Source organism: Epinephelus moara, chromosome 12 (genome assembly GCF_006386435.1).
Source record: "Epinephelus moara isolate mb chromosome 12, YSFRI_EMoa_1.0, whole genome shotgun sequence".
NCBI lineage: Eukaryota > Metazoa > Chordata > Actinopteri > Perciformes > Serranidae > Epinephelus > Epinephelus moara.
In genome coordinates, this window is record NC_065517.1 from 15,479,048 (window position 1) to 15,499,601 (window position 20,554).

At 40.2% G+C, this 20,554-nt stretch overlaps 1 protein-coding gene across 1 annotated transcript in view; it reads right to left on the reverse strand.

Annotated features, from left to right (window-relative positions):
• LOC126399190 (protein FAM184A-like) overlaps positions 1-20,554 on the reverse strand; it is a 202,465-nt gene that overhangs the window by 62,218 nt on the left and 119,693 nt on the right. The window contains exons 10-12 of the mRNA XM_050059031.1: positions 7,058-7,180; positions 4,429-4,590; positions 2,330-2,451 (exon numbers count right to left, since the gene is read on the reverse strand). Of these exons, the coding sequence (XP_049914988.1) occupies positions 2,330-2,451; positions 4,429-4,590; positions 7,058-7,180 (407 nt within the window). The remainder of the gene's footprint in view (positions 1-2,329; positions 2,452-4,428; positions 4,591-7,057; positions 7,181-20,554) is intronic.

Consider the following 20,554-nt stretch of genomic DNA (forward strand, 5'->3'; position numbering starts at 1 on the left):
TGCTTTCTACTGTTTACTTACCCTAATTTTTAGCAGGTTTTCCTGCATTTAAAAAAAACAAAAACAAAACATAACTGCACTAATTTTGGTGGCGAAAAGGTACACTGTGATGAAAGTCAGGGGTTACATCCAGCATACAGTACTTGCATCTGGTTCTAATTAGTAGGGCTGCCTCCGACTAAGAATGGTTTGAGTTGAAGGTGTGAGAAAGAATAGTATCATTAACATTGTTAACACTGTGCTACATTACAGAGAAATACAAAACCGTACTAATGAACCTTCATTAATATAGGCCTATATTTTATCTACAAGTGCACGTCACACACTGAGCGAGCCGCCTGTTAATGACGCTGTGGGCAAAGCAGTAATGATTGTGCTAAGTGGCTAATGGGCATATAGCTACTGACATGTTTCAGATGATACGTCATGTTTGTAGTTGACCAATGAAGATGAGTTTACATATCACCTTGGGTTCGTCCTTCACCTTCTCAAAATGATCCCACACTTTGGATTTCCTGCCCGACATGTTATTAACTAGCCTGTGGAATAACCGCAGGTACCAGCCCTATACATTAACATGACTCCTGACTGCTGAGTGTGGCCTCTTCCCCATGAAATCTTGCCAACTAACGACCTTTGTGGGGCATCCCTACTAATTAATTTGGCATTATCTGTCCAGGGTTTGAGATCATGGATTACTGGGTTTACCAGACACAGGCTCAGGGTCCCTGGGGGTCTGAAAGTCCCTAAAGACAGAGTCTTTGAGGTGACTGACAACATTGATTTAAAGAGTCAAAGAGCTCAGTCAAAAGTGGGGATAGTTTTTTTTTCTCCTGAACCCTATTAAAGGCTTTTAATATTGAGTATCTAGACTATTTCAAAGTCAGATGTGACTGCTAATCTTTAAATTAGTTTTTTAACTTGCATAAGTTTTTAGGTTCATACTTTGACTACAGCAGGTTTACATTAAAATGACTAAACCACCAGGGGCTCTGCTATACAAGAATATAACCTGTATCACAGGTGTCCTTCTGAGAATATTTCTTATGGTGCCCAATAGTTAACTGTATATATAATGTTTGATTTGCTGCGGCAGGAAGTTTAGGACAAGAGGAGAGGTCCTGTCTTTATCTCCAGTGTGGACAAACACCGACATTTAGGTGAAGCTTCCAACAACAGGGGCACTTTACACAGAGTTAACCTGCAAAACTACTGCAGACAGTACACTGCTAATGTTCACGTGTCTGTACCCCGGGTGTCAACTGTCTCATGTTCTGTTCATGTTTGAGATGTTGTCTGATTTCTACCGTCGCCCCAGTAAAACAGACATGACCAGAGTTTCCTTTGTGGCGCTGACAGCATTAAAAATAGCTTTTAAAGAAAAATCTATTGCAAATTCTCTTTGCAGAAAAAAGTGTCCCAATTACTCTGGATAATCCAAAAACCTCACTGGGAACAGCTTTCACTGGAACTACTTTCCACTGAAATTATAGTCCTCATAAAAACAGTTGACAATGTGTTCTGTGGATTAACCGGGGTAACTGGGACACTGTTTCTGCAAAACCAAAACAGGGTCCTTTTTTTTATTTGGATGAACCAAACCTGGCTCAGTCTTTAACAGTTGAAGCAATATATGTGGCATAAACATGCCCCAAAGTTCACCAGTCACCTGAATGAATGACTGTTATACTATATGCATGTCCACTCATTCACCTGTGATTTTAGGCAGTAACTTCATATCACTTCTTAATGATTATAGATGCGATCTAACAGAACCCAGGCACTCAGCGCCATTAAGAGTCACTTTAGCATAAAAAAGATAAAATAAATGGAAAAGCTTTAAGTGTTTTTTTGACCACCAAGACACTATTTAATGCTGAGATAAAGTCTAATAGAGCCATTTAGAGGCTGCTGACATCACTATGTGAAGAGTACATCAGTTCACACCTCAAAACAGTCAATTTCATTCTTGGAGGTTTTTGAATAATAACGCTTCGAAAGGTCTGTGGACGTTAACAGAGACTTTGAGCTGGGGGCTTTAACACTGGATCGAGCTGAGGAGTTGCAGAGCCCTCCAAGGATAATGCTCTGTCACGGTCAATATTGTGAGCTGAATGACCTGTGTATGTGTGTGTTCTAGTAAGTGTGAGAAACGAAAATAGGGAAACAGAAAGACTTCAATTTCCCATCCAGTCTTAATTTCATGGTCTCTCTTTGTTAAAAGACAATATGGAGACAGTGAGTGTTACTCTATCTTTGCCTCTCAGATACACTCACATGCACGCACGCACGCACGCACGCACGCACGCACACACACACACACACCTACCTGAGTGTTTCAGTCCATTTGAGCTCCAGCTCCAGAGCCATCTTGTCCATCTTAAGTTTCTCCTCTTCTTTGGTGGTGATGAGTTTGGCTTCATGATGACGCTTCTGGGTCTCCAACTCTCCCTGAGAAACAGACAGACAGACGGTCGGTCAAACTCAGAGGGACTGACAGACAGACACATAGATAGACCTTGGTTGGTGAGCCATCATAGTTTAAATGCTGCTCAGAGGTTTTTTCCGCCCTGACAAGAATCCATTTCTTTAGGCAACTCTGAAAACTTTTGGGATTTTCTGTAGCGTGAAAAAAGGTTAAAGCCTTTGCAATAACATGGCTGACAGCTCACACAAAATGTTGCTATTGGCAGTGTCAATCCAAAACGCTGATGACATGGAAGTCCTTCAAAAACCCACTCTGGTAAAACCCAAAGTCTACGTTGTTGAACTGAAATGATTCAAAGATTGAGGAGTTGATAAACAAAAATAAATTTGATAAATATAAAAAGTGATTAGTTGTCATTAATAAGACAAAAAAGCCATATTATAAAGAATATGCTGCTTTGCTGTAAATGGAATATTTTGGATTTTGGATTGTTTGTAAACCTAAACAAGAAATTCTTATTCTTATTTTAATAAAATATCATTATCACTTAATTAATTTGAGGGTCAAGCTATACTGTGAAAAATCCAGCTGATCCCACAAGATACAGTATGAGTTGTTGTATGGTGTGTTTTTGTGTATTTGCACCTCCATCTTTGGACAAATTTGAGTTTTACACGTCAAAAGTGAGGACATTGTTGGGAACAGTTTGAGAGTTAACACCTGGTTAGTTTTGATGAAGTTTAAGTTAAAGATAAACTTTGGCATTGTGACATCTTGGACTCTATTTTCCAGTGTTTCTGTGTCTAAGTGACAAATGGCGACAACCATTTTTGAGAATGGTCCAGTACTGAGAGAGATCGCTGCAGCCGGAGCAGTAAAACAGGCTGCAATATAGTCCCAACAAGCAATTGTGCGCCATTAATTTAAGTGCTTGTTTTTGCCTCTGACAGGCTAAGATTGATTTATAAGTGTCTTACAACATTACAGAAAAAAATTCTACAGAGAAATTCAATGTTTTTCCTTACCTTTCACTAATTCGATCTGATTGTTAGTATGTATAACCATGTCTCGCTCAATGGAGGAAAGAAAATTTTACTTCCATTTGTCGTATTATATTTGGTGGTATGGCTCTTTTCTGGGGCCTCTCTGCCTTTCCTAGGCCTGAAGCAGAGAGAGCAATCCTCTCTGCCCTTCCATGTGCCTACATGTAAAGCCTGAGAGCAGCAGCAAAGACCTCCCAGGAACAGAACAGAGCAGCATCAATGACAAACAGAAAGGACATTGATAAGTCAGACACAGCATGAAAAGGAGGAGCTGGGGTGGAGATGGGTTGCAGAGCAGCTTGCAGAGGAAGCAGCAACAGTAGGCAGACCAGCGCAGTTTAAATAGGGCACCCTGAATGATATTTGCCAATTGGTTGCATAGAAAGTAATCACGTGATCTATCAGCTGACTCCCTTCCATCAATCAGCTGCTCCATCAGTTGATTCGGCTGTTTGAGATCAGCTGATGTAGCTGGGATGTGAGCTGAGCTTGACATCGTGTCCTGCCTGAACTAACGCTGTGCTCAATTTTTTTGTATATTATATTTATTCTCAAAAACACAAAGAATACAGTCCTACACTGGACACATAATTTTCCATGCTATGTTGTCAGACACTTCTAATAACAATCTGACCCTGTCAGTGGCAAAAACAAACACTTTTAGTGGACATGAACTAACAGTGCACAATTGCCCATAGGAGTTACAGCGCAGCCTGTTTTGGTCTCTCAAAAACTGGCCCTTTTTCAAAAAATGTTGACTCCATTAGTCACTTAGACATAAACAACATGGAAAAATAGGGTCCAGGTTGAAAAAAACCATTCAGGTTTGATGTTAGGCATGTTGTTATGATGGTTGAGGTCAGGTATAGGTGCTACAGAATGCACTTTATCAATGAGTCTCCTCACAAGCACAGAATAAACAAATGTGCATGTGTTTGTTTGTTTGTTTGTGCTGACCTGCAGTGCAGTCAGCAGGTTGCTGGTCTCTCTCAGTCGGGCCCTGGTAGCGTCCAGCTCCTCCAGCAGTTTGTCCTGCGCCTCCTTCAGGGTGGAGATCTGTCCCTCTGCTGTTCCGATGTCTTGCTCCCCCTGCCGCACCTCCTCCTGCAGCCGGACCACCTGCGGGGAGAAGAGACCGACAGACAGAGGGAGAGTTAGAGAGAATAAACTATATTCGCAGGCTCTGTTGCACTTGAGGCTGTATCTCAGTGTGGCAGCAACCTTGAAACTACATCAGCATTTTATGCTCAGCGAGGTGGAATTTCCATCAAAAATGCATTCAATAACCATTTCTGTTTCAGATTTCTAAATGAGCCCGGCCTATATACTTTTTGCCAACGTGGCAACATAGTTTTGCAATGCATCAGATATTAATTTGCCCCGACATTAAAAGCATGGCTCAACTTAGGAGAGCACAAACAGCAGCAAACACAGCGTGTAGAAAAACAGGAAAACAATGTTTTCAAAGAGGAGGGACTGGATTAAACAAACCTTTGTGAGATAAAGAATGGAGGTTCCTTGTCCCTGACATTCTTTTAAAATTCCAACAGTTTCAATACTCATGCACCAAAATTGAATATAATTTGGCCAAAATCAACCAACAGTATGGAAAGAATGTGTCACCCACAAAATTACCACTTGTATATCAATTAGTCATGCCATGTCTCCTTGAATTCATGAATAACGTACTGATTTATTGATTGATTGGGGACCACGTTTATCCATCCATCCATTTTCATCTGCTTATCCAGGGCCGGGTCACAGAGGCAGCAGACCAAGCAAAGCACCCCAGACATCCCTCTCTCTAGCAACACTTTCCAGCTCCTCCTGGGGACCCGAGGTGTTCCCAGGACAGATGAGATATGTAATCCCTCCAGCATGTCCTGGGTCCACCCCTCCCACCCTGGAACACCTCTAACAGGAGGCGCCCAGGAGGCATCCTAGTCAAATGCCTGAAACACCTCAACTGACCCCTTTCGATGTGAAAGAGCAGCAGCTCTACTCCAGTCTCCTTCCAGATGTCTGAGCTCCTTACCCTATCTCTAAGGCTGAGCCCAGCCTCCCTACAGACGAAACTCATTTCGGCTGCTTGTATCGGCGGTCTCATTCTTTCGGTCACTACCCAGAACTCATGACAATAGGGCCATGTTTAACAGCTGCAAAATTATATCAAAACATCTGTTTACGAACTTTCACACAACTCGTGCAGTATCATCCAAGTCTCAATTATTTAGTTGTATGCTCAGTACTTCCCAAACACTTGCATTTTCCCATTCAATGACTCAGTATTGGAGATAAGTTTTACTTTCAGTTCAGATTTAAACAAAATGCATGTGTTTGGGAAGTACTGGGCATACGTCTTGAGGAGACTAGGATTATACTACATGAGTTGTGTGAAAGATTGTGAAGGGATGTTTCGATATAGTTTTGCTGCTGTTAAGCATGGTCCCCAATTAGCAAAAAATCAACATGTCTGCCATTTACCATGGAGGCATGCGAGCAAATCAACATTTTCTTCACAGATTCAAGGTGACAAGGCACGACTAGCTGATTTACATGGTCATTTTGTGGGTGAGGAATTCCTTTAAATAATGAATGAATAAGCAGCCAGCAACTGTATTTCGGAAAGCTGCATCCAAAAGCTAATGTCTACATAAGGTACCAAAGAGCATGAACAGGGGCATATATCTTTACATTCTGCTGATTGAAGCAGTTAAACAGTTGGCTTCATTCTAAATCACTTTTAATAATACCTTATAACTCTCTATGTTCAGCTACAGTCAGTGTCTAGTTAAAAAATAATAACATATAATGAGAAAGCTATAAGCCATTTAGGTTTGGGATGTTAAACAGCTGTAACTCATGGGCTACGTTTGGGTTTATACAGTTTATTGTCCACATAGGTCAATTTAATGTGTCTTATAAGAACACACATATAAATGGGAGCTGCACATTTGGAAGCTGCCCTCGTTTCATTTTTTTAGCTGTAAATATGAACAGAAAATACTGTTTACTTCATCTTTCAAATGGTAAATACTGTTTATCATTTATTTATTATTCAGGTCACACATGGTATTAAGGATTCAGACTCCAGGTTTTTCAATTTTTGGAGGTGACATTACCAACCAAGAGGTTAAGAGCAGTGAATGAGGAATTCATTATGAACAACACAAACAAAGCTTTCAATGATAAAACAAGATCTTTGCCAACAGATTGGTAAAGTTTTAAATTCAACTTTTAAGTCTACATGAACGAGGACTTCTAACAGAGTTTTTCAAAAATGGAAATATAAACATCCACAAATTCAATAACAACTAAACAAACTAAACAGTGCTAAAAAAATCATTTAATGTGATTGAAAACATCACCATTAGTAAATCAACCTTGGATTGTTTTAAAAAAAATAGCAGTTTTTGATGTTAAGTTAGTACAACAGTTATATTTCTGAGTGTATAATTGATAAGGAAGCCCCGAAAGACTATTAAAATGTTTTTAAACGTATAATTGTTTGTAAGTTATTTCAAAGCTATTACTGATCTGACATTGATGCACAATAAGTACAAATGTTAAGTTGTAGATTTCCTACCTCCTCATTGGCTGCAGTGAGTTTAGAGGTCAGCTCCTGACTCAGCTCGTCCAGCTGCTGCCTGAGAATTGTCTTCTGCTCCTCCAGTGAGAGGCGCTCCCTCTCAAACTGCTGCTCCAGCTCCTGTGGAAACCACCAGAAACACACATCTGTCAAAAACATGTGAGCTATAAACGCAAATAAGCATCAACAAAGTACTTAAAGGGAACCTACTAAGATTTTCTTCATTTTTTGTCATATATATAGTGTTACATTGTCAGATGTTCATACTCAACGTGACCAAAGATTTAAATAATGAGTAAAACATATGTAAAAACAATCCCTGTGAGCAACAACCTCAGGTTTCAGAGTGCTCTGAATACCAACGTTTTTTCTACTTCAAACACAAATTGACGTCAGCTTGTGACTGGTTTCATTATATGGTCATCTACTCCAGGCATGTTACTGTAAGCATTAACATGATTTAGCCTACACTGGTACATGTAGCTACATGCTAATGTCAGGAAAACCTGTAATCTTGATTGCTGATGTTGTTAATTTCTCCCCAATTTTGGATTATATTTCTGCTGGAACATGTCTGGTTGTGTTTAGAAGCTTTTATAGGTGACCTTTTTTTTTTTACAGGAGAAAATGCTGTCATTCCCCGGCTGCAAGTACACTGCTACATGTAGCTACATGCTGTCATCAGGGAAACATGAAATCTTCATTGTTGATGTTGTTCATTTATCCCCAGGTTTGGATTGTATTCCTGCTGGAACATGGTTGTGTTTAAAAGCTTTTATTGGTGATTTTTTACAGGAGAAAGTGCCGCTTTATGCGGGCATTCGCCAGCTGCAAGTACACTGCTACATGTAGCTACATGCTAACATCAGGGAAACATGTAATCTTGATTGCTGATGTTCATCTCTCCCCAATTTCGGATCACATTCCTGCTGGAACATGTCCGGTTATGTTTAAATGTTTTTAATGGTGATTTTCCATGATAGAAAGTGAGGCAAGTCTCCGTCATTCCTGGCTTTAACGATGCAGCAGAGATGCCAACAGAGGACCTGGAAATGCTGCCCAATTAAGGCAGATTGGGGGTTTTTCGGGAGGGGGGCTAAGACGGGCACTAAAACAGAGCATCTAAAAAAAAACAAAAAAACAATGTATATAGCTGTGTTCCAGCACAGATAGTATGAGGAAATATGTCGAAGTAGAACCCCAAAATACATGTATGAACCTGAAAACGAGCATTATAGGTCGAGTGGAAAATTCTCTGTGCCTAGATGAATAATTCACAAGCAGGTGAAACAGCTCATGTCCCTGATTGGTAAGGTTGTGCATGTCTTATTGGAAGCTAAGTAACATGTCATTAGTATTCATGGTGTTTTACATCTCTGAAGACTCTCAGACATGCCACTAGCATGGCTAAAAACAGGAAGTGGATGTATCGGAGGTTAACGCTGACACACTAAAAAGATTTATTTCCAGACAGTTACTGAAAAACGGCAAAAATCAGCTCTGACAAACACAACTTCAAATCCTTCGTTTATGTGCAGTATTTCCTCAGCTGTGGTGCAGATCCAGAACTTGCCTCCCTCACTCCTCTTTGTTTGACATTACAGTCACTGCATTCATCTGTGCAAAATTCTAAAAATACTTCAAACTATTTCATTGTCCTTGACGGAGAAGAGAGAGAAAGAGCTCTCGCATTGTTACAATAATAAAGCTTATTATGTCTGCTGATTAATGGGGAACGATTTCTGTTATAGCATGCAATGGTTGCTGCTTTCCAAGGACAATTAGAGCTGAGGGAAATTGCTGTAATGTCAAATGAAATTTGCCACCATTATTCATTACACAGAAGGATGGACTTTGTAATGCTGTAAAAAAAAACATTCAGTGTATTGACTGCTGTGACACAGTTCCATGAAAATGAATGGAACTTCACGGAAATTCATCTGAATGGAAGAAAGAGTGAAAAATCACAGTAATTCATGTGAAATGCTTAATAACATCTTGTATTTCACCAGCCACAGAATGGAGGAAGTTTCTATGTTGGCAGGGTAATAACTGTGAGAGGAGAGTGGCGACTGACACAAATATGCATCTGTAAAACAATCTGGTGCAAAGAATCACAGATTGGCCTCAAAACAATACAGAGTTTGCAAATGTCAATCTGCTCAAACGCTCACACGTCAGTCCGCTCCTGTTTTACCTACCAACCGGCTCCCCTTGGTTGCATGCAATAGTTTCACACCCTTATGCAACCCTAAAAAAACCAGGGATGGGGCCGATACCTGCCCACCTCCAGGCTATGATGAAATCCCAAGCTGCATCAAGATCTGTCCGATCTGCTGTTCGCCTGAAGCCTTCTTCTCCCACAGGTCCTCACAAAGGCTTTCCTTGAGACTGCTCCTTGCTTGTGAAGCCAATGGTGAGATGGGTTTCAGGCAAAAATCAGGATAAATGACTTCAAACTTTGTTCTATTTCTACATGTTGCGTAGTCTCCTCTAGGGATAATTACAATGCTTTATTTTACCTGTGTGCTAACCCTTTGCTAGTGTCGATGCATTCCTTACAGTCTCTGGATTGATCCATTGATCTGGGCGACCTATTGATTCAGTAATCAACAATCCAAAATCTGCCATGCATACTGAAATAGATTTATTTTGAAACACCCAAGGCACGTCGGTGTTATTGTCAAACAGTAGCGTCAGGCAGACAATGGTAAGCAGCCAAGAAAAAGAAAATAAGGATATTTATTCCTCTCTTGGGAAGAAATATGGGGAAATATTTTGGAGAAAAAGACTGGTCAACATAAAAACCAAATGCCATGCAAACAATGTTGTTACAGGTTGGACCTGGCACCTCACTCCATTAAGTCATTGCTCTCTCTACAGCAATATTACTGTAGCTGCTCTGTTTCAACAATGTTGAAACAAACACGTGCATGGCGGCTGAAATTCATCTGTCTTGTTTTGTCGGGAGATGCAGTGACTTAAACAGTAAGTAAAAGTATAAATAATACATGTAATTTGTTGGGTCTGCTAACAGCTAAGCTAATTTATGCATTGTAAAAGTGCTGAATCAAAAAAAAAAGCAAAAAACGACTGTTTTGTCTACGAACCTTAACAGTTATTATTGAGCTGAATTTTATGCTTTTGCAAAATATTCTTGTTGTTCAGCCATGCTTTATGTGTTGGTGGAGTCAATCTGAAGTAAACTTTTCTGCACTTAACCAGTTACAATTATTAACAATTATCTTTGTGGTTTTTTTGTTTTGTTTTGTTTTGTTTTTTTGTTGTTTAAGGCCAATAGCAAAAGAGAAATGAGTGGCTATATCCAACTGTGTTAAATGGACATATGATATAATCTCATCTTGATCACAGCACCTGGATTAAATAGATTTTGTGTTGTGGCAGACTTTGTGATATTGGCAAATATTGTAACATTAAGTATTGTGTATGGAGTTGAAACTAGTGATTTAAACCCCCAGTACCTTTAAGCTTCTATCCACCAGCTGACTGTAAGTCCAGTGTTTACTCTCCTTTCACCTCTGTCTCTTTAGCTTGCTAAATGCTAGTTGCTTATGTTGCTTGTCTGCTGTTTGGTGCTGGGCAAGTAGCATCCTGCTGGATTATCAGAATTTTGTTGTTGTTGTTGTTGTTGTTGAAAACAGCTGTTACTGGAAACAGCTCTAATCTAAGGCTAATTTATGCCATGTAAAATGCCATAGGCTTTTGCTAATAATGTTAGCATGTTGTATTTGTTGCGCCTGTGTTTAGTATAAGACAGTGTTGTTTTGTCTGTGAACCTTGTGAGCTGTAACAGAGCTGAATTTTGTAATGTTACCTTTGGTAAATGTTGCTGTTGTCTATCGCGTCATAAGAGAAGAGGAAAAGTCCACTAGCCGCTAGGCTAATTTATACAATATAAAATGCTAAAGGCTTATGCTAAAAACATTAGCATGTTGTATTTGTAGGGAAAATGTGCTTTGTCTGTGAATGCTGCGAGTTATAGTGAAGCTGATTTGTGTACTTGTGTTTGAAATTGTCTCTATTAAGCCATGTTTAATGTGTGTTTTGAATCACCTAAACTTTACAGCACTTCACAGAAACCCCGCTGCCGACTAGTGTTTTGGAGGTGTAACTGCAGAGTGACACTGACACACCACCTCACAATGGCATAGGCTCTGCATATAGCTGATGCACAAGTATAAATCCAGCTTAATGAGTGCAGAGAGACTCAACCAAAACTGTGAAATAGTGGGCCATAAAACCAAAACAATGAGCTGAAGGATGCTGCGATGCTTCATAGAGCTAATGGGAACTGTAGAGCTGTGTGGCCATCTGTGTGGGTTTGTCTCTACAGGCATCCCCTTCCATTTACACTTAGTCATTTGATCCATTGTTAATATAAAAATATTTATTAGTGCAGTTTTAAACACTTTGTCCTGCACTTTTATCAGTATATAAAGTACTTTAAATAAGTTGGGAAGTATGACAGAGCTATTTAAATGAAAAGCTGTACTTTAGATTTAGTGGAAACTAGACAAGCCAATCATTTTTGTTACGGTCAGCTAATGACAGGGATAATATTGCTACCAAATGTCTTCATCATAAATACTGAGGTACAGCAGCTTAAATTCCTCTGCCATCTTTCACAAGATTTCCTGCTAGTGTTCATTCTGGAAGACAGAGAAGGTGACCTTGCAGGTAAAGTTCTTAACTATAGTGAGACCCTGACACTGTTTTACTGCAGCTGTACTTCATTTCAATGCACCACATCAAGATAACCCAAAATCCTAACCATGAAATATAATCATTCAATCACAAAATGGATCAATGAATACATCATATTTTTCTCAATATGTGAAAAACTGATTTTGTAGAAATCTTTATTGATATGCAAGGTGAGTCCGTCTGATGAAATCGAGGACATGATAGATGGAATCTTCCGGCCGTTGGTCGATTTAGACACAGACAGAGTCAGATGGGGAGGAATCTAATATGACACATCAGGATTCCTGTCATACCTTGCCGCTCGATATAGAGGGGCGAGACCAAGGTACTGCAGACCTGTTCATTTAAATTCCAAACCTGGCCTTCTCACAGACAACTCTCATTATAATTTAAAGCGATAAAAGAATAGAGGTGATGAAAGAAAAGATGATTAACTAGACGTGATGAAACTTGGATCAGACAAAAGAATCAAATGATGAGAAATGGAGGGATGAAGAGGCATTTCTCTTCATCTGTCTGCCCCCATGATTTTGCAGAAAAGTTTAAAAATAGAGCAGCGGTGAGCAAATGAGGAGCGAATGAATGCTGCCTCCTCCCTGTCGCTCGTTCAATCTGGACATTTCTGCACCAGCACCAGCAGGATAATCATGACCAGGAGTGAACAATGGAAAATTATATCAGTGGGAGGGAATGTGAGGCCATGAAAATCACACAGGGCCAGAGAGCCTGCATATGGAATGCATATCTAATAACTAAGGAAATGCATAACGCTCTTCTCTTAATGTAGCTGTCAGCTCTGATCGGGTCTACTGTGGAATATCATTTAAAACACGTCCTCATTATGCAACTTTGATGCAAGAGAATATTTGATCACTTGCTTCCACATGGCCGTGTGTGACTGGAATAAAAGACCCTGTGGAGATTAGGCATCATCACGAGGCTATTTCAGGCTGGTGGAGCTGCATGCCTCGGCTGCAGTCAAATTAGCAGTTTGGAACAGCTAGACCTAAGGCTCATTAAACGAGTCCCAGGGCCCGGTTTGTAATCCTCCGGGGGCAATTTCACTGTCTCACACCAGATACAAAAGCTGTCATGATACTGGAAATTTGGGTATTCGGTACTATTTGAACACCGAGCACAAGAGGGAACAAGAGTATGATTTGTGCCAAGCTGCAGTCAGATTGGTTTATTTGCTTGTTTAAATTGGTGTGAGCGGTTTCGTTGAAGCCAGTGAGGTCAGTGGAAGTAGACCCTTAAATTAAACTTTATATGTTGTGAGGGTGAAGTCATTAATATCCACCATCAATCCCATATCATCTTGTATAGATATCTGAAAGATGTTGCAGCGGTTAGCATTGTCGCCTCACAACAAGAGGGTTCCTGGTTCGAACCCAGGGTGGAGGGTTTGAACCCTGAGGAGCATGTGTCAGTGTGGGTTTTCTCCAGGTACTCCAGCTTCCTCCCACAGTCCAAAGACATGCAGGTTAATTGGTGACTCTAACGTCTCTGTACAGTAGGTGTGAATGTGAGTGTGAATGGGTCTGTCTCTATATGTTAGCCCTACGATAGTCTGGTGACCTGTCCAGGGCGTACCCCCCTCCCTTTAAATAGCAGGAAAATACAGCGCCATTCTGACTTTAGAACAGGTTTTTGTTGGTCAATGGCGCAGTCGCTTTCTGCTGCCTCAACTTAGCAATATGCCAATAATGCACCTGACGACATCTCATTTTAAGACCTGCATGCCACTTATACAATGTGGGTGCTGGTCGTGAAAATGACATGTGTGTTGGTCTGAAACTAGCAATGACAATAGGGCTCACAGTGCTAGTCAAGATGTAGCAAAGTCTTTATCTTGGATCTAACGAGCTTTTTGGTATATTAGTTGTATGTTATAGTGTGTATATGGCATAGAATATCAAGAGGTGATGGACTACTCTGAAATGTAACTTTTGGATCATCAGGGCAAAATTCATTTAACATTTGCCTTGTCTCCTTGATTTGTGAATACATTGGCTTGAATCAGAAGAAAGTTGGATTGATTGGAACACAAATCACTGCCATGGACTGATATTAAGATGGAAGACACGTCTCCACTTCCTGCCAAAATATCCATGGGCACTGCCATCTTGTGCTGGTGACATCATTTGGAGCCAGAGTCAGCACAGTAGTGATCAGGTATGGAGCCGCTGTAACTTCAGCCCCTTTTACACTGCCAGATTTCCCGCGAATGTTGGGCCGTTTTGCTGGCAAGCTGCGAAGGTTTAGACACACAGAGTTGATCCGAGGTGCCCAATTTTCCGCCTCGTAGGGTAGACATATTGGCGGAACCCTTTTAGTTTAAACAGACCGAGGCGGCCTTCCGCAATGGGAGGGGCTGTTGGAGACTTGTGGGANGAATTGCCGAAGGACTGCTCAGCCGTGGCTTCCCTCCCACGTCACTGTTTACATCACCACTGAGCTACACGTTGTGTTACTTGCTCACGCCCCCCATTGCCCCGAAAAAGGCGCATTCTGTATAAACAAAAGTAGGTAGGTGGCATTTTGCTGCACTCCCCGATTTTGTTTTTATACTGCCAATGCTGAAAAAAGACTGATTGGGCTTTCCTGCAAATTTGCACAACTCTTATCTAAAAAGGGCTTTGGTCCACCTGCCAAACTCAATCGCGTGTCAATCACAGCTGTTATCACGCCCTCTTTTTACAGCATCAAATAACTAATTAAAACCAAACTCATCAGGAAGATCTCTGACTTTTTATTTTGGCTCATATCTCTTCCGCTAATAAAGAGAAGGCAGGATTTTGACCTACACTGCAGCCAGCCACCAGGAAGCAGCCAGGGAGCAATCAAGATGTTTTGGCTTCAATTTTGGGGAGCTGTCATGTCGTCCATCTTTCTATACAGTCTATGAGTAACGAAATAAAAAATAACAATAATCCAGCACTAAAGTACAACAAACCGAACCCCAGCCTTAAAAATGACCACAGAGTTGAACCAACACCTCTCTGACACTGTGCCAAAACGGCAGATTATGTTACTGGAACATGAACTACAATGTAAAATTGTCCCTATTGTGGTATCTCCAGAGGCAGCCGTGTGCATTTTCAGGATTTGTCTCTTTTTGAAATTTAGATTTCTAGGTTGTCTGGTTCATGTCACAAAAAAGGTTAAAATGTTCAAGATCACAGGAATATTAATAACACGAATTATCTGTTTTCTTTGAAGTACCTTCAAGAGAAATTCACAATAGCTCACACACCAGCTTTTGCTGAGGAAGGAGATAAAAAAAAACTCTCTGCTTCCCAAAGAAACTCTCATGTTCCTCCCAAGGAGTAAAAATATATTCCATAGAATATGCAGTAGACAAGCAGCGTAAAAGCGCCATCTAAGAAGTGGGTGTACACTGTATGTATGAGCTTAAACCCTGTTAGGGTCGCCACACACTGTGCTAAGTAAGTAGCAGTGAAATATTTATGCTGCAAGTTTTAGACACACACACACACACACACACACACACACACACACGTACCAGTTGGCTGCAAGACTCACATCCCTCAGCCAAAGCTCACATCAATCTCTTTCACTGTCCCATCATTTTGTCCTAATTTTGATTACTTTACTCACTTTATACTCTCCACTTGCAGTTTTATGTGCAGTAAATGTCATCAACGAACAAGCACCACCATGAATTTAAATCTAAGGGTCCTGCACTCTTTTCAGTGGCAAAACTCCTACACCTTTTCAAAACTTTAATTCCCTGATTTTGGTGCTTAACATAATTAAGTCACATAGTCATTTTGCCTTTAATAGCATTGATATAAAAGCCTAAGTCATCATTTAAAGTAAGAAATATCAGAATATATAAAGTATAAAGTTTAATTTCTGGCCCTTTTTTTAATCAAAATTTTCACATTTCTAAGCTCTAAAAAATTAATGGTTTCTTTTATTGTGAATTTCCACACTTCCTAACGTGTAGGTAGCGTGTCAATCTAATTAGTACCTTATTGTTTCCTGCACAACAGCACGCTAAAGCAGCTGTGTGCCTTTGTGTGTAGTAGCACCCCAAAAAAAGCACACTGGAGCGTCTTATCACCTGCGTGAGTCATCAGGCAGGCTGCATATCGTGTCCGCATGTGGCTCCCAGCAGCTGCCACATCTCCAAACTTTGTTTTCATTCAGAATTTATGTCTTTTTTGAATCTCTTTTGTAACATTATATTACCGTCAGTAGCTCCTCTGGGTTACTCACATTTCAACCAGCCCAGGTTACGTGAGCTCAGAGGTGTTACAGATGACATTTAGGAGTGATAAATATAAATGTGCTCCCACGTCAGTAGGCTGCATTTCCTCCTTTGCCATGCTCTAACTCACTGTAGCTCCTTCTGATGTATTTTAGTCCATTCAAAGCCTAAACAAACAGGCTCTTTGCAGGTATCTGAGCTGCTGTCACTTACGTGTGATGCTGTAGTAATTCTACGCTTCAATATCAGTGTGCGCTGTTTTATATCACCCCTGTGCAGAGATTACAAATCCCAAACCTCATTCACTGCAGTCACACCTTTGGAAATTGCTGCTGGTTTTGCTCCTGTTCACATGATATCAGAGGATGCAGGCAAGTGTGATTATAGGCATCAGCTTCACTGACTCATTTTTCCTGCACTGAAGAGCTGATCAATATTTTTCAAAGTAACAGCTTTTAGATGTTTTTCTTCTGCTATATTTGCAGTAAAGGTAAAAGAAAAAGAAGCTTAAAGCCCTGCTTTGGTTTTAATGAGTACACTCTGATCTTGAAAAATGCAGGCTAGCTGGATAAAGTTGGAAGGCAAATACACTACAAAATAAGTTCTTGGTTCCACATGATGTCTCCTATAAAAATTGCTACAACCCGAGGGTCCTTTTAAATGTAATAGATCCTGTCGTCCGGTCATTAAATCCAAACATTCCCTGAAAAATGGTCTCTTGCTTTGTGTTGAAACTGTCTCCTTTTCTAGTTCAGCTGAATACAAAATCATAATAGTAGTAATAGTATAATATAATCATAATAGTTCGTATTTAAAACACAGTTTAACCTCTCTTTAGGAAGCCATGCCCAGCTCCTATCACCCTTATGTTTACAGCAAATAACGTCTAAGAGACATGAGAGACGTTGTCTACAGTAGATAAGCAGTACTGTCGCTAATGATGTTTATATTTTTTCAACCACTCTTAGCTGATATCATGTGCCATTTTGCTCATAATCATTACTAGAATCTAGCCTTTACTAACAGATATACCATGCAGGATTTTGCCATGCAGAGAACATGCCCCCCCTTTAATATTTAGGACATGTGTATTCTTCCCCCTCAATGAAAACATTCTATTTTGATGAAATTTAAGACATTTTTACCTCAAACAGAAGCAGAAAAGGCACAAAATTGCGCAGAAAAAATGCCAATTTTTGCAACAAAACCTACACCCTTGCTTTCAATCATCACTTAAAGGAGTAGTTCCCCGCTGGAGAGATAGTGTTGTCATTAAACTAGGGTATCCCTGTGGTAAAAAGGCACAAATAATTTTGAAATTGGCGCTATATGACCAGAGAAAACACAACACGTAAGTATGATGCCAAATGTATGTGAACCTTGAACTAATAACTAAGGAATAATCTGAAACCTGTGGCCGGACCAGTTGGAAACCATCGATCTAACATGTTTCTAAAAACATTTGAGGCGAGAAATAGGCAGCTCAGTAACAGAATCTTGGTTTATATTTTAACAACACTGCTTAGTTTTAGGGGCGGCACAGTGGTGTGGTGATTAGCACTGTCACCTCACAGCAAGAGGGCTCCTGGTTCAATCCCAGGAGGGAGCTCTTCCGTGCGGAGTTTGCATGTTCTCCCTGTGTCAGTGTGGGTTTTCTCTGGGTACTCCAGCTTCCTCCCACAGTCCAAAGACATGCAGGTTAATTGGTGACTCTAAATTGTCCGTAGGTGTGAATGTGAGTGTGAATGATTGTCTGTCTCTATGTGTCAGCCCTGTGATAGTCTGGCGACCTGTCCAGGGTGTACCCTGCCTCTCACTCAATGTCAGCTGGGATAGGCTCCAGCCCCCCATGCAACCCTTAGGAGGATAAGTGGTTAGAAGATGGATGGATGGATGCTTAGTTTTACTGTTTAATCTCAGTTTTTTCAACCTCCGTTTCCACCATGCAGGAAACTTTATGGCGCCCACTTCCTGTTCACAGACTCTCACTAGTACAGCTAAACAGTGCACTAAAATATGTTTCTAAAAATGTTTTAGGTGAGAAAGAGGCAGTAATGTCATTGGTTTATATTTGGTTGGCATTGTCTAGTTCTGACTTTTGAGTTTGGGAGTTTAAGAGGTAGAGAGAAAGAGGAGGGCACGTCTGTTACTTAATCCTCTTTTATACTCTTTGTGTCAGTGGTGGCTGTATCAGAGGCAGGCAATATGAAAATGCTTAAGTACAGCCTGTAGTTTGAGTGACAGCCAGCGAAACGGACACATTTTGTGTTATTGGAAGGACTTTTGCAAGGAGGGGAACATGGAGATGTAGGTACTGCTGCGTTGGAGGGGAGTTTACCACAGCTCATTTACACAATACCCACACTGTCAAGATACAAAGCAGATTGAAACTCGGCCAAGTACCCTTTTATGACCCACTAGAAGTGTGTGGCAGTGTATGATTCTGCAGAGACTCTGCTCTCTGCCTATATTTTCTTCTTACTATCTGTGTTCAGGACATTAATGGGTGTGTACCCCCACAGCATGAAGGTGAGATAAGGGCTTTATGAAAAGGTAGCGACCAGGTGACTGACCATAAGCTGAAAAAGAAACTCGCATATCTAGCCAATCAAAAGTGAAACTGGGATTGGCTTTTACTTTCACTTTTGCTGGTGAGCATGTTCACAAACAGTAACCAACAATCCTGCAAAGTATACCTTTAATTAGAGACAGAAACATCAGTGTTTGTTCTCACTTTCTTCGCATTTATTAACTTTTACAGTCACAGCTACAAACTGAGAACTTTTCTGTTTTTTTTTAGGGAGTGAGAAAAGGTAATCTGAGGTGTTTGAGTGAACAATAACATAAGGACACTATCTGTATTTCAGTACAAAAACTATTTCCCTCGATAACTTTATTCATATGAAGACAGAAAAGCTTCTGGAACAATATTTCGACCTTTGTGAGATGCTACAATTTTACAATTCAGAGTCTCAAAGCAAACAGAGCTTGTATCGTCTTTTCAGCTCTTGTAACAGATGGTACAGTCAGTGAACAATGTGGAGTCAGCTCAGAGGTTAGAGAGGCAGGCCTGTGACCAGTTACCCGTTGAAATCCCTCAACCAGCTTGCAGAGTGTCTGCTGGGAAGTAAATGAGTGCTGCTGTTTCGTCTCCAAACGACTTAATGAGCAGCAAACAGCAAACAGTAGAGGACTGTGGTTACACTGTGCTTTAAGCGTGGGTACCAATGCCACTGTAAAGGTCAATATACCTACACACACAATGTGGCTGTGGTCGAAACATATGCAGGCACCACAAGATGTCTGTCATTTGTAATCACCACTCATTCATTAACAAATACTGTGTAACATCAACAGATTGAAGTGGTGTGACAGGTCCAAATCTATTGGCAAGCGACAAACCCAGAATAGAGAGACACTGACAGAGCTGACAGCTTGTATTTTCACTGAGTCATTCCTGAATATCATACTGTTCAATTTTATATTAGTTAATAATATCAGCTCCATTTCATAATTTACAGATTCGCAGTTGGCGAGCGGTGGATTCTGAGCAACAGGAATCGTGAACATTGTGAAATTATAAAGGTGTTTATCAATCCAGTAGTGGAAAAAGCAATCCTTGATGATAAGCTGCACGACTCAATATTTTTATACCAACAATGGATCAAATCCAGTGTTGGGCAGTAAGACGTTACCAGTAATGCTACAGTAATAACATTACTTTTTCCACCTGTTGCTGCAGGTAGTCCAACTAAAACTTTTTCCACTGGATAAAAATGGATACAGCATAGTATGTATTTTTTTATTATATAAATTATTTATATTTCAAGTACAAAAGAAACTTTTGGTAGCCCACTAGAATAATAACATTATTTGCTTTTTAAGACCACTAAAGACATTTCGCTGCAGTGAAAATGACTGAATTGAGATGAATGGACTGAAAACTTTATCTTCTTAGATAAAACAGATGCTGACAAAGTTTTCCATCAGGGACATTAAAGAAAGGCAGTAAATCTTCATATATTACGATGTGAGTTATCACAAAACTCTTAAAGTCTCAATAATATTGTATTATGACTTCAGTATCATAATAATATTGTATTGTGGGGGCTCTGGTAAATCAAACCCAAAGTATTCATTTGCCTGTAATTTGCAACCTCACTGCTAAATGCAGCCAAATCCTAAACCCTGCTTCTCTAACATAAAATGTGGAAAAAATAACAATAAAATGTACTTAAAGTTTCAAGAGTACAAATATAGAGATGTTGAGAATGTTGTAGGTGGTTGAGGTCAAGCTAACAGTAACCACTCTATATCTTACTATATAATGATGAAAACTCTGTGTGTGTGTCTGTGGGTGTGTCTGGTCCACGTATTTTTCTCCTCACTGACTTGGTCAATCCATGTGAAATTTGGCACAGTTGTAGAGGGTCATGGGAGGATGCGAATGAAGCAATATTACATCAATTGGCCAAAGGGGGGCGCTATAGCAACCGATTGAAATTGCAAACTTTGAATGGACATATCTCATG